Here is a 15,439-nt window from a genome sequence, read left to right as displayed (position 1 = left end):
TTAACAACATTTCCAGTGCTTGATGTGGCTAATGCCTATGTTTATAATGCATGCTTCAACTAAGAAAGCCATATCCTTTTTAGACTCCTTCAGGATGATTCTCACAAGTGTCGAGCAAACAATTTTTCTTTCTTTCTTTTTTTTTTTTTGTTACTGGGGATCGAACTTAGGACCTCACACTGGCTAGGCAGGCGCTTATACCACTGAGCTAAATCCCCTAGCAAACAATTTTAAAAACAGATTATAATGAAAAAGAGCCACCAATTGAAATATTTGACATTTACCTGATAAATTTTCCAATGAAGAATAAGAATACAGCAGCAAACAGGTACTATCATTCTTGGCAGTAGCCAATTACTAAGCTTATAACAGAATAAAAACTAAGCCTTTATAGTGACCTATTTGTTTATTTAGAGCACCTATGCTCACCATAAAAGCCTCTAATATAACCTGTTCTAATAACTATATTTGTGAATAAACAAGTGCATGATACTATTTATAATTTGAACATACAATGCACTTATAATAGTTACATATATTAATAGAAATCTATATTATAAATGTGCATATTTATAACTTACAAATAGGTGTTTAAAATTTTTGAGGTCAGATTTTGATGTAATTCAAAATTTGTTATAAAATCTTCAGTCATTCTTATTTTAAAGTGCCTACTTTTTTAAATTTTTAGTATTAATTTTTGAAGCATACCTGGAGTGAAATCTTTTCCCAGACTAAAACACAAGGCAATGCTTAAAGAGTAACTTTTCCTTCATAAACTAAGTGAATGACTACTACAGCTGACTAACATTCTTCTGTTTATGATACCTTTTTTTTTTACAAAGAGCTTTCCAAAGTGCAAAGGCAAAAAAAGTATACAAACACTGGACAAACTTGTAGTCATAATCATTTTTTAAAAAGAGACTAATTGTTAGGCCAAAGTACTAAAGCAATATCGATCTTATTCTACTTTGGAATCCTATTAAATTTATGTTACAAATAAACTTCAGAAAATAAAAGTAGCATTTAAAATCGTAACAAATTTCCTACACTTTGGAAGGCATGACTCTAAAAAGGATACTCAGGTTTGGAAGAGAAAATTAAAACCAAAAAAGAAACTATTTCTTTGAGGGGATTAGCAAGATATCTAAACTTCAATTTCACAAATAGCTCTTTAAAAATAGGCATTTGTCTTACCATAAAATGAGAAGGAACAAAAAGCTAGACTATAATTAGCTTTTTTAGCCAAAGCTTTTGGTCCTTGACCAAGAATCACTGATTATTAAGTTCTATTCAGCATTTTTCATTTCAGCATTTTTGTAAAGGTAATTTGTTTTCTCATTAGCTCTTAAAAAAAAAAAAAAAAAAGCCATATAAATGGCAACTTTTTGAAGAGATGCCTAATGATAACAAAATGTGTTTCTGAAAAATGATATAATGATACTTTAAACACTTTCTTCCTGATCAAAGCAAAACAAAACACTTGGGGAACTACAAAACCTACCATCACATGTGAAAGTAACAGGTAGTTGAAATCCTTCAATTTCAATGGAGACCTTCACGCTAGCATTTTCTCCACATATATTTCTTTGCATTGTGACTGGACTTAACAAATAGCCTGGATTTGTACAATGATTGGAGTATGGAAATTTGGTCTTCAATCTGTTCACAAGAAAGAACATATTAAATTCTTTTTAAAAAGAAAGCTGCAGTTGAGAGCCCTGAACAAGGCTTTACATGCTTATAGCCACTCAATTTCTATCTTTGTTCAACTCTAAAGCAGCTTGTAAGAATGGCAATGAATGAAACACTGTCAAAACTCCAAATACCAGCATTTGCCTTTTAAATAAAAGGAACCCAAAGAGAAAGAAGAGATTAACTACTGCCAGGATATCTTTGGCAACAGTATCGACATTACTCAGGCACAAACGGATAAGCTGTATGAAAGTGGACTGTCTGCTTCACATTTCTCTGCCACAAATACAATTATACAAACTGGTATGCTTTTAAAGAATTACTGATAATATAGACAACATAGCTCTAAAGTATAAAGGCCAGAGGGAAATGAAGTTTGTGGTCTTAAAATCTGTTTGTTTGTGTTAGTTTGAGACTGGGTCTCATCATGTAATGCAGACTGGCCTGAACTTGCTATGTAGCCCAGGGTGGCCTCAAACTCGCACCGATCCTCCTGGCTTAGCCTCCCAAGTACTGGGATTACAGATGTGTGCCACCACACTGGGGAGTTTATCTTGTTGTTAAAATCTTTTTTTTAAGGGCCTTTTTGCTACAAATATTATTTGTGGTTCCTACACAAGAAAAAAAAAAAAGAAAAAAAGACAATGGGCTTTTACAGTACCGCAAAGCCTTTATTCCTGCAGAATGGCATGGTACAGGAGCAAGGTAGTCTACACCTCAATCCATGGGCATGGTGTATAGTTCATCTGTCACAGCTGCTATCAAGACAGAGAGGGATATGATGCTAGGAACATTGTCTACTAGTTTCTGTAGTGATTGAAATATTCAAGTTATATGTGTAGAATAAAAGTTTGACATGACAGGAAGAATTCTGGGTGAGATTGGAAATGTAACAGTGCAAAAACTACGGTCACACCACCTGAATTTGAATACTGATTTTACTACTCATTGGCTGTGTGAATTTAGGCAAGTTAGTCAATCTCCTTGTTGCTTTAGTTTCTTTCTCTGTAAACTACTTACGCTCTACACTAGTGAGTTCCATTTACAAAACGCTTAAAAGTCTAGGATATGGTAAATACTGTGTAACACGTTTACCAAATGAATTAGTGAATGAATAAATCTGGTTTTTGCATTATGATTTTAAGTAAAACAAAGGGTCCAATATTAAAAAGAAATAATAAAAGTTATCTAAGTAATAAACTTGGTAATGGAACAGATGTTCAGACATACATACATTATTTTTAGATACCTGATTCTATCTATGACCAAAGATTGAATCCTGGATCTTTGTACTGAACTACATCCTCAATTACTTTTTTTTTCTTTCCATTCATTTTTGAGACAAGATCTAACGAAGTCACTAAACTGCTAAGGCTGGTCTCTAACTTGCAATCCTCTCGCTTCTCAGCTCCAAGAGTACTGGGATTATAGGTGTGTGCCAGTATGGCCCAACAATATTTTGTTTTCTACATGTTACAAAGTAGATGCAGCACATCATTAAATTAAATAATACATGAAATAGTTGAGAATTCTGTCTACATCCAAGAAAGTCTTCAATTTTTTAAAAAGTATAAAAACATGGTGTGGTGGCCCATGCTTATAATCTGGCATCACAGGGGAATCTTGTGCTGGAGGACATCCTGGGATACACAGCAAATTCAAAGTCAGCCTGAGCTACAAAACTCTCTCAAAAAAACCAAACAAAAACCCTTCAAAATGACAAAAGAAAAAGAAAAGGAAAAGGAGAAATTTCTGTTGATAGCTCAGAAGACAAGAATTCTTTAGAAAAAGTCCAAAGATGAATGTTGCAATCAGTGAATTTGGCTTTGGAGGGAGGGAAATTCATTTTTCCTTTCTTAAAGTGAGTTTGTTCTTTTACACAATAATGAAAATGTACCTAATGTCATCTAACTATATACTTAAAAACACTAAAGTCATCAATTTTGGACTGGGGATTTAGCTCAGCGGCATAAGTGCCTGTCTTGCAAGCATGTGGTGGTGAGTTCGATCCCCAGTACCAGTAAAAAATTAAAAAAAAAAAAAAAAAAAAAAATGAAGTCATCAGTTTCACGTATCACTTCCTCCCCACCCACAAGGTTGTGGTTTTTTTTGTTTTTGTTTTTTCAAATAAGATTATCTTTTGTAGTCCAGGCTGGCCTCGAACTCATTCCTCCTGCCTCATCCTCCTGGGTATTATTTTGTTTTCTTTTAAGAAAAGCTTTTTAAATGAAACCTTCCTATATCTGTTTGATACTATGAAACCTATCAGGTCTAAGAAAATACAGCAATATGTTTTATTTTTCTGCAAAACTGCTAATTTTTCCTATTTTTATGGTTTGCCTTATACAAATTACAAACAACAAAACCCAAAATAAAAACTCTTTAAAATTGGGGTTTTCTGGTTTTGTTTATAAACTTTTAAACTACAAAATAATTAAATTATTAATAATTACTAAGTATATTATTCGTTTTAAATAATGGACCAAATAAGGTTTTGTGCATGTGTGCACATGTATGCATTATTGAGAAATGAACTCAGGGCCTTGCAAATGCTAGGCAAATGCTCTCTCACTGAGTTACATCAATCCTTTTTTATTTTGAAACAGGATTGCATTAAATTGTCCAGATTGACCTTAGAATTTGTGATCCTGCTGCCTCAGCCTAGAATCATATATATGCCCTATCATGGCTATATAAGTTATTTTTATGGTCAATGTAAGCCACATATAGTCTACTGTTCTTAAATGACAAGTATTTTTAATTTTTTCTAAAATTTCCATCTCTTTCAATCAAAGATGGGACTCTTTGGCACAAGAAATTTAGTATCTCTATGCACATACTAAACTTCATCATTACTTTATAGGAAATAGAGCATTGTTTACAGTAAGATTTAGTTAAATGCAAAGATAAAATCTTTGGAGCTAAGGTACTATAGAGTATACACATTATAACTGAACTATATATTTTTTAAAGAGTGATTAGAAAGCTATTTAGACAAATAGGTGTAGAGTGTAGTTTCTCATTTTATCTTTTTTTTTTTCTTATTTTATATTAAAGGACCACAATTGAAGAAGGAGAACTTACTGGTACCTAACTTTATTTATTTTTAAAATTTTGGAACCAGGAACTGAACACAAGGTCTTCACAATGATTCGTATCCCTGACCCTGGCACCCACAAAGCTGGATCAGGTTTTAACCTATGGTTGGTTGGCTCAAAGGCAAGACTTAAGTAAGGCAAGAGGGCATGGTGAAACAATGATGCTTAGAGGGGCAGAATAGGGAATCAGTGCCAAAATTCAAAGACCAGATAGATACAGAGTTCACGGCATGCTTCCACAACCTACTCACACACACAAAGGAAGCTCCCAAGTCAATAGGTCAACAGTTAATTTAAATTAACTTCATGGGCTTAATTAAACAATTTGTTTTTAAAATACACTGATAAAATAACCATACACACACACACACACACACACACACACACACACACACACACATACAAACAGACACAAATTTCTTCAAGAGACACCTATCCGTAATCACCATGGTCACAGGGGACAAGAAAACTCAGAACATGGCTTCAGAAATACCTCCATTTTTTGGAGGATAGATATTGGGAAGCAGGAAGAATATGTTCAAATAGGAAGGGGAACAAAATGCTCGGGGGAGGAAAAGGGGGAAAATGGAAAAGAGCTTTTATAAATAAAGAGGGGAACAGGAGCTGAAGGAGGACAGGAGAAGGGAGAAAAAAGCAGCACCAAGATATATCATGTATAGGTACAAATTCCCTATAATGAATGCTATCACTATGTATACACCCCCCCCCCCACACACACACAGGGTCTTGGTAGTTCAGGGGGCCTTGAACTCACTTAGGTAGCCCAGGCTAGCCTCGAATTCACAGTGATCTTCCTGCTGTCTTCCCAGTGCTGGGACTGCAGGGATGTGCCCCCATGCCCAGAGCTCACTATATATATCTAAAATGTACCAATAAAAGTTATTTTAAAAAAGATGTATTATGTACAGGTAGGAATTCCCTATGATGAATTTGATCATTATGTATGACAAATATGAACTAGAAAAAGTAAAGTTAAAAATGTACCTTTGCTCTTTGGGAAAAGATATTTTCACTATTAAAAAATCTATTTCTTGCTGTACTGATAAATATTTGTTGCAATCATAATTAGTGGAAGTAAAATTTTACAAAAAGAACTCATTTTCTCTTTAGTCCACTTGGAATTTTAAATTATATAAGCCACTGTGTGTATAAATGCACATATGTATAAATAAAAATATAGTATACTCTTCAATTCAGTTTTGTTTTCCACGGTTTCTTACTTGCAATCAACCCCAGTCTGAAAACAGTAAATGGAAAAATTTCAAAAGTAAACAGTTTGTAAGTTTCAATGCCATTCTGAGTAGCATGATAAAACTGGGGTGTTCTGATCTGTCTTGCATAGGACATGAATTATGCTATGCAATATGAATATGAATTATTTGTCAGTGTATTCACATTCTATGTATGCAACTCTCCCATTAGCACTTAGCTACTCTCAAGTCATTAGAACCAACTACCATGGTAACCCGGTTGCTTATGTTCAAATAACCCTCATTTTACTAATAATGGCCCCAAAGCACAAAAGAAGTTTTATTTATAATTCAGATATGTCAAAGAGAAATTGTAAAGGGCTTTCTTTAAGTGAAAAGGTAAAAGTTCCCAACTAAAAAGAGAAAAAAAGAGGGCTGCAGATATAGCTCAGCAGCACAGTTCGATTCTCAGTACTCACACACACAAAAATAGTGAAGGAAAAAATTGTATGTTGAGGTTGCTGTTAATCATTTACTGTGCAAATTAAACTTCGTCACAGTTATGTACGTATGTATGTTTCTATAAAGCATGGTGGATACAGAGTTTCAGTATTCTCCAACTTTAGGAATCTATTGAGGGTCCTGGAATGTATGGCTTCAAATAAGGGGGGGACTAAGTGGTAAAGTTTGTAAAAACTTTTAAGATTTGAGTTGGAGACAGAGATATATCATAAAGAGTCTAGATTTTTTTTTTTTTTGTATTTTTGTATTTTTACCGGTACCAGGGATCGAACTCACGACCACCACACGCTTGCAAGGCAGGCGCTTATGCCGCTAAGCTAAATCCCCAGCCCCCATAAACAGTCTAGATTAAACACAGTAGTCAATCCAGTCTAACAAAGTGCACAGGGCTTATTTGGGGAAGAACATTAAGAAAGCTGTAATAGATTTCCAAACACATTAAAACTATCTCCAAACCTAACCAAAATGATGTGCATAGTATTCACATGCACTACCTGGAAACCCCCAATCCTGCTACAGTTAAAACACGCCACAGGGACAAACAGTGGATTTGGAATAAATCTCCCAAATGAGTGTGATGGCACATGCCTGGAATTCTAGCACTTGGGAGGCTGAGGTAGGATTGTCATGAGTTCCAGGTCAGCCTGTACTACACATCACAAAACCCTATTTTAAACAAACAAACAAAAGATAAACCTTCCACAGTTTTATCAACATTCACTGCCTTAAGTAGCAGATTTTATCTCCTTGGTCTTGGTGCTGGTTTTCCCAGTCTTTCCTTCTAAGAGATTTTTCTGTCTGACAGAAGAGTACTAATTTTCCTCTCTAAAAGCAAGAACACTGGAATATAACATTAACTCTCAGTAACTACCATTCTTGACTTCAAAAGCCCCATCTGAGGTAGAAAACACTGAAGTTAAATCTGTATGAAGGATGGGCAAGGTAAGGAAGAGGAAAGAAAAAGAAGAGGAGAAAGAGTCTGAAAGGAAGAGGATGATTTACAGTATGTGAATTTCTGAACCTGTTGCTATTGAATTCTGCCCTATCCTTCCACTTTCTGCTATATGAGTTTTCAAGCCAATATATGATCCTCCTTGATTAAAGTTAGTTCAAGACTTCTAGCACAAGTTCTAATAATGTGATACAATGGGAAGATAACACACTTAACCGGAGGCAAAGGCAACCTGGCTCTGTATTGAACAACTAGCACCAAAACTTTGTTAAGGTACTTCTTCATGTCTGTTTTCTCATCTATAAAGAACAAGGACATGAGCCAGGCATGGTGGCACATATCTGTAATCCCAGCACTTGGGAGGCTGAGGCAGGAGAATTGCTGCCATGTTCCAGACTAGTTTGAGTTACAAAGTGAGCTGAAGGCCAGACTGAACAGCATAGTGAGAACCTGTCTCAAAAAGACCAAAATAAATAAATAAATAAATATAGCACAGTACTAGGCATACTTAACATTGAGAGAATATTTTAGAATTGCATTTTTCTAATCTTCAGAAAATACCTGGGCATGGTGACACGTGCCTATAATCACCCTAGGAGGATGAGGCTAGAAGATCCTAAGTTCAAGTCAGCCTAAGTAACTTAATGAGAGACTGCTTCACAATGAAAAAGGGCTGGGCATGCATCTCATTGCAAAGGCCCTGGGTTCAATCCCCAGTATAATGGCCGCCGCCACCACCACTACCACCAAAGAAACAAAATAAAACCACCAGAAAATATATTTGTTTTTCTAATCTTACCTGTAATATCACTTCTTAGGTAGTGTCTTGTTTCCTTTCTTATTGCTGCGACAAAATACCCAACACCCAAAATTAAAGGTGGGAAGGTTTTTAAGGTTTCAGTCCAGGTAGCTAGCTCTAAAGCAGAGTAGCATGACAGCAGGGTATCGCAGAGGAAAAACAGTTCTCGGTAAGACAAGCAAAAGGCGGCAGCAGCAAGTCTCCCTTTCCTTTTTATCCTACCCATGCTACAAGCCTTTTGAATCGTTCCACACCTACAGTGGGTCTTCCCATTATTTATGTCCAGAACTATGCTAAACCAATCACCAGACTAATCCAATACTGCACATCTTTAAACACAGCATCACACTAGATCCAGCCACTTCCAAAATGCTAAAGCTACCACATGAGGCTTTGCAGTCATCTAGATAACAAGTCATAACAAGTAAGTAGGATAGCATTTTGAATACTAGAAAGTTTATGGGAAAATTAAGTGTTCCTAAAAATAAAAGTAGGCACTTTTCTCTTTTGGGAGAGAAGGTTAAAACAGGGTCTCAATAGGATTGCAACCCATATGGTCTGGAACTCTCAATGATCTTCCTGCCTCAGCCTCCTGAGTGTTGTGATTATAGGTGTGTACCACATCAGGCAGGCATTTTCTAAACATATCAAAACTTACATGCAAACCACATTTTCACTGGTTATTTTAATAGCATATCAGAAATCTACTCCAAACTTCAATTTTTTCCTAAGTACTCAGCAAACAGGCTGAGGATATAGGTTCATCTATAATTTATTATAATGTGCCAGTTAACCACTTAACTTAAATTTTAACCACATGAAAACAAGGATTAAAAAACAACATTTTGCAAATTGCCCAGGCTGGCCTTAATCTCATGATCATCCTGTCTCAGCCTCCCAAATACTGGAATCACAGCCATGTACCACCACAGCCAGCGAAGAATTTTAAAATTTTAGAATTACTAGGACTATGTGCGTTCTCAAGAATTTTTTTCCTCAAAGCTATTGTTATTTTTGTGCATAGTACTGGGGACTGACCCCAGACCCTTCATACTAAGCTACTTCCCCAGTCTTTTTCTATTTGGAGACAAAGTTCCCCTAAATTTTGATCTTTCTGCCTCAGCCTCTATGAGTCTACTAGGAGCCTGTCTCACCATACCCAGTTTCAAATTACTTTGAAATGAGCATTTAACTTAGAGACTCTATAATTTATAAAGAAAAGTTCCTTACTTTGCAATGGATTGACAAAAAGCTGCCACTTCCTCATTCTGTACTTCAATTTCTTGTAGAAGAGAACTTCCAGTTGGCAAACTACTGGTCCCATTTGAGTCTTTCTGCAATTAAAAAAGTGTTTTTATTTTAAAGTGAAAGATCTCTAAAATGCTGTGTGTTAGCAAAGTACAAACATATCTTTATGAATGTATCAAAGTTATGGAGATAAAGCATATCCTATCGGTAACAGAACTGCAAATTATGGATTTCTATCTTTAAAATACCAACTGGGCCTTATTTTAAGTTCACTGGTTTCACTGGCTCAGAAGTAGGAAACAGGCAGTAATTAGTTGTAAGGATGGAATGTCAGACACTTTTCCATTTAAAATATTCCTGAAATGAACACTTCAGTAAGCTAACAGCTAGATAAAATAAAAACAATCTTCTATTTTAAGAAAATGAAGAGATCAAGTCAATATAGGATTCCTCTACTAAATCAGAAATTCTATATATTCAATTTAGGCTGATAGTCTAAAAAAGTGTTTCAGGTAAGAAAATGAGTTTTAGAAATAGGCATTTTCTCTATGTTAACAAACTTACATAAACATCCTATAATACTTTAAAAGTTGTATCTGGCCAAATGTTGTTTACACCAACAATTTGTCACCCAAGGATAGCTATAGAGCAGAGTTCACTTAGAGGTATTTTGATACCCTACAAAAAAAATACTTGATTTAACACAAATTTCACATTTGGAACATTCTCAATTCAAAACTAAGTAAATAAAAACAGTATATAAATTTCAAAAGTTTTAATAGATTTCAAAATGGCCATGGCAAACAAGAACTTTTTTAATTTATATTTTTTTGGAAATACTGTCTTGCTCTGTCCAAACTGGCCTCAAATTTGGGATCTTCCTGCCTTGGCCCTGTGAGTAGCTGAGATTATTATAGGTATGCATCAGCACAACCAGCTAAGATTTTAATTAAACTGAAAGTTTAGCACAATTCAAGTTTTCTTTCTGTAAAATGTGGCAGAGTCCTGGAGCTGGGGATTTAGCTCAGCGGCATAAGCGCCTGCCTTGCAAGCAGGCAGTTGTGAGTTCGATCCCTGGTACGATAAAAACGAAAAAGACAAAAAAAAAAAAATAATAATAATGTGGCAGAGTCCTTTCTTCTAGAATGTCATTAAAAAAATACTTGGGAGCACATAAGGGAAGGCAGTTTGAAGGTGGGGATATCTCAGAGTTTACAACAGGTCTTTTGAAAAAAACGGTGGGGGGTTGGAATTAAGGAACAGTACTGAAAATTACTGAAGAAAAAGTGAAGCTCTAAAACAATAAAAAGTCCTTATAAAAATACTAGCACATAGTGTTTGCTCCAATTTGCACCTAGTATGATCTTTGATCCTTTGGCATGTAACACTGTAGTCCTTTTGCTTCTTCATTTAAAAAAAAAAAAAATGGGACAACTTCTATACATTCACTTCCTGTCAAGACCAATTTCAATGAGATTAAAGTATAATATAGGTGCGTGTGACCATGCCTGGCTTCACTAGTTTTAACACTGTAGAATGTGTAACCATCCTCTTGTGTTGTGTGCGTGTGTGGTGTTGGAGATTGAACACAGGGCCTTGGACAAGTACTCTTCCAATTGTGCTGCATTCTTGGCCTGGAACCATTTCTAACCATTTTCTAGAAAGAGAACATTTTTGCAGCATTTTCAATGTCTTTCTCTTAAAAAGCTTTCTCTTAAATTACAAGTTTATTATTGATTGCTTCAAAATATTAATATACTGGGAAAGTTGTACTTGAACAAATGACACATTCAATCTACTCAATATCTGTCTCTTCAACTCCGTCTCTACAACTCTACTCAAATTGGCAAATAAAATGCCTGTATTCCAAGCTAAAATGAGATTTTGGGGGTATCAAGTGAACACTGGGATTTCAGTAATATTTGTAACATTAAGAGATTTTGAAAAAGACCGAGCCAGAGCTTTTTTTCTCCCACCTGGTATATGATCACCATTTCAGCTTTCACAAAAGAGTTCTGAGTTAGAGTTCCCAACCACAAAAGATTCCTGAAGTGGGAAAGAATGGATCCACAACACACCTATGAGCAAGCCAGATGGACTGTCCATGCTAGAAGAGAATCAACTACAAATGATTGTCTTAAAAATATGTTTGAGCTGGGCATTGGGGCACACGCCTGTAATCTCAGCACAAGTGAGGCTGAGGCAAAAGGATCACTGTGAGTTCAAGACCAACCTGGGTGACAGATACAAATAAGATCCTGACTCAAACAATAACAACAACAAAAATACTGTTTTGAGACAACCACAAACCTGAATACATTATGGATTAAGGTCAAGGCAGAATATCCTCACATTGTCACAAAAGCACTAGTCTGTTTCATTTCCAACATCCTATCTTTGTGAAGGAGAAGTCTCTATAGTGGGTTGCAACCAAAATGGACTACAGCAGAGTAGACACTTCGGGTATCACTGTTTCTCATCACCTCCAGTGACACTGTGTAGCTGCAGGGAAACAATTTCAGGACTCCCACTGATTCTGTATTATGGTGAAGTGTATAATTATTTCACAAGGGAAATAAAGTACACAATAAATGTAATGTACCTGAATCATCCCCATACCACTCCCACTTCTCTCTTTTGTTCATGAAAAAAACTGTCTTCCATGAAACCAGTCCCTGATACCAAAAAAACTATAGAAAAAAACCTATTTTGCTTGACCTAACAATCATCTTTCTTTAAAATCTGTTCATGTTTTATTTAAAAATATTGTGAATCTCCTTAGTGGCGTTTTTAGATTTTTTTAATCAGAAATTTGTATTTTTTGTAATGCTTTTCTCAAATTAGGTCTTCCTTTTCAAGTTATGAGTTTCAATCAACAATGACAAAAACAGACTACAAATAGTTATTTATCACAGTAACAGAATCTAGAAAGTTAACAAATGTTCTCTTCAAAGAGCAAAAAATGGGGATGGGGCTGCCTATTATTTTACCTGATAACACCAACATTTTAGGAGGATGGTTCCTCTACTGTTCCTGAACAATTCAACAAAAAACAAAAACTTTTTATACTTTTCCTAAGTTAGGCCCTTCCTTCACCCAATTCCATAAACAACCATAAGCACCAAATCATCTTTTCTCCATTAATCTTCCACAGACTTTTTAATGTGGCATTCAAGGTTTTTCGTTTCTACTGCATTTATATAGACTTACATCTTTCTTTCCTCTTCTGCCCCAAGTTCTTTAACAGTGAGGACAACAAATGATTAATTTTGTAGTATACATACCACCTTAAACATTTTTCTAATGGAAAGAGTAGTTGATCTAACACTGACTTTCATTATTGCAGCTTTTCTTTGACTAGAATGTTACAATGAAACAAATGAGATTTTTCTAATTTAATAATTAAAAATTATGTAATGTGTTGTAGTGTTTCTGTCTTAAAATGTCCAGGTCTTAAGAAAAAAGACAGTTTATATTGTTTTGTTTGCAGAGTTATATCCTTCTCAAACAGTGAAAATCTTCAAATCACTATGTGCTTCCCCACCTCATTCCTCAAAATACAAAAGCCAGGTATGGTAGTACATGCTTGTAATCCTAGCACTGATACTCAGGAGGCTGAAGCAGGAGCATCACTGTGAGTTCAAGGCCAGCCCGAGCTACATAGCAAGAACTTGTCTTAAAATTGAAAACAAAACAGCAGAAAGGCCAGAGATATAGCTCAGCAGCACAGTGTCTGCCTGACAAGCACAAGGTCATTAGTTCAATTCCTGTTAAAAAAAAAAAAAAAAAAAAACACCAAACCAGCAGAAAGGAAAATAAAGCATGTTTGCTAAAACCAGAGCAAAGTGCTCTGAAACATTAATTTCCTGAATTCATCTGTTGTACTAGTTACCTTTTAAAACATAAATTACTCTTTAGTTATTTGTAGTGTATTACATGTTGTAGGACAGACTTCACCACACTTTCTTCCAAATTTTAAAGGATGACTTTCAAAAACTGTATTTGGGTATGTTGCTAGACCAGGATTTTCAGAGTTGATGAAAAAGAGTCTTGTGGAAAAACTCTTTTGACAAATTACTACACATACAGAAAAATGGATCATGCTGCCTGGATCTGTGCACAACACTGAAAATAAACTAAATTTTCAGGGGAAAAAAAAAAGAATAAAGAGATATATAGCAATCAATATTGCTACTGCCATTAGCCAGTAAGTAGAACAAAGAAGTCTTGTAGGAAAAGATACTGAGTCTTTTAGTAAACATGCTTTATCTGAAAACCTACGTGGATGTTTAGATCAGCATCTAAAAAGCATTCTTTTCTATCTTACAAACTCTTTCCAGAGCCATAAACAGATTTAGCGGTCATCCAATTTTTGTAATTTGGCACACAGAAATTTCTCCCCCTGCTAATTGCTGTCAGCATCTATCAGATCACTGAAAGAGCAACATTTTAGTTAAACAAGACTTAGGGTTAAGATCCATCGACAGGACATCACCTCTTTTTAAGGCTAAGGGGTACACAAGGGGCTGCACCTGTAAAGCGAAGAGCTAGATTGCTCAGAGAAGAGAGAGGTTTTTTTCTGTGCTGGAAATTGAACTCAGCCAGCACTTCACTTTTGCCAGGAAGACATTGTGCAACTGAACTATATCCCTGGCCAACATATATTTATTATAAGGAATTAACTCACACAATTTTTTTTTATTATTATCTCACACAATTTCTAGACTGATAATTTCAAGACCTACAGTTGGTAAGCTAGAGACACATGATGGTGGCGTTTCAGTCTGACTACAGCAGGCTAAAGTTCAGAAGAGCTGATGTTTTGGTCCAACATCAGGGAAAAAAATGAATTTCCCAGTTGAGAGGTGGTAAGACAAGAGGAATTTTGACTTGCTAGGGGTGGAAGTGGGCTGTGGCTCTCAATTTACTGGATAAAGCCCACTCATATTAGGTGTTAATCTGCTTTGCTCAGCCTACCAATTCAAATGTTAATCTCACAGATACTCCTAGAATAGAATCTGACAAAATATCCACACCTCATGACCTATGTAAGTTGACAATGAAATTGACCAAAAGCGCATATCAACCATAAAGAGCCAAAGAGTCACTTTGAAATATCTTAGCACTCAAAAATAAAGGAGACCAAAGGAGAACAACTTGTTTTGAAAAATAACCAAAACAAAATTTGGAAGAAATATCTACATTGAAAGGCTAGACAAAGAAAAGGGGAGTCAAAAGTCATAGCAGAAGAACTAGGAAGTAGTTTTACCTAGATATCAGACATTTAAAAAACAGTTTTTGAAAATTAAGTATAAAGGCTTTAACAATGAAAGTGCCCATTGCACTAGTAACATTAGTACAACTATTACCAAAAAACAACTTTCTGTAACATGATGGCAACTAGACCAAAGCAAAAAACCAGAATTTCTCTTTAAAGAGTAATGACATCCAAAAAAAAAGTAATGACATCACAGGAAAAGAGCAAATGTGAATAAGAAAAAGGGCAAAAAGAGTTACATTTTAGAAAAGGGAAGGAATATCTCTTCCCTATCAGAAAGAAGAGGGAAATCTTGAGGCGGGCAGGTAGAGCTTACTTAACACAGTGGATGGGCTTGGCCTCAGTTTACTAAGTAGGTCATCTATAGGGAAGAGATGACAGGAGTGGGTTTAAGGAAAATGGTGAAGGTTTAAAATAATTCACAGAAAATTACTGGTACATATTTGATTTTTTTAAAAAGCAGTTACAAGAATACCATATGGGAAAGCTTCATGCACATACAAGTTTGAAGCTTCATGCCATATTACTCATCAGAAATTAGATGGAATAAAGTACCAATTTTTCAATAAGTCACACTTTAAGCATGAAGAGTATCAGTTACTATGTAGAAAAGTTGTTTACATCCTCATTTACATTTTT

At 35.4% G+C, this 15,439-nt stretch overlaps 1 protein-coding gene across 1 annotated transcript in view; it reads right to left on the bottom strand.

The window, feature by feature from the left end:
- Pik3c2a (phosphatidylinositol-4-phosphate 3-kinase catalytic subunit type 2 alpha) overlaps window positions 1-15,439 on the bottom strand; it is a 98,430-nt gene that overhangs the window by 53,458 nt on the left and 29,533 nt on the right. The window contains exons 3-4 of the mRNA XM_063251803.1: window positions 9,505-9,608; window positions 1,502-1,659 (exon numbers count right to left, since the gene is read on the bottom strand). Coding sequence (XP_063107873.1) covers window positions 1,502-1,659; window positions 9,505-9,608 — 262 coding nt within the window. The remainder of the gene's footprint in view (window positions 1-1,501; window positions 1,660-9,504; window positions 9,609-15,439) is intronic.

Source organism: Cavia porcellus, unplaced genomic scaffold, assembly GCF_034190915.1.
Source record: "Cavia porcellus strain 051 isolate PalLab524CR breed Dunkin Hartley unplaced genomic scaffold, mCavPor4.1 scaffold_6, whole genome shotgun sequence".
Classification (NCBI taxonomy): domain Eukaryota; kingdom Metazoa; phylum Chordata; class Mammalia; order Rodentia; family Caviidae; genus Cavia; species Cavia porcellus.
Note: the sequence above shows the minus strand (reverse complement) of the source record. Positions and strands in the feature narration are given on the sequence as shown.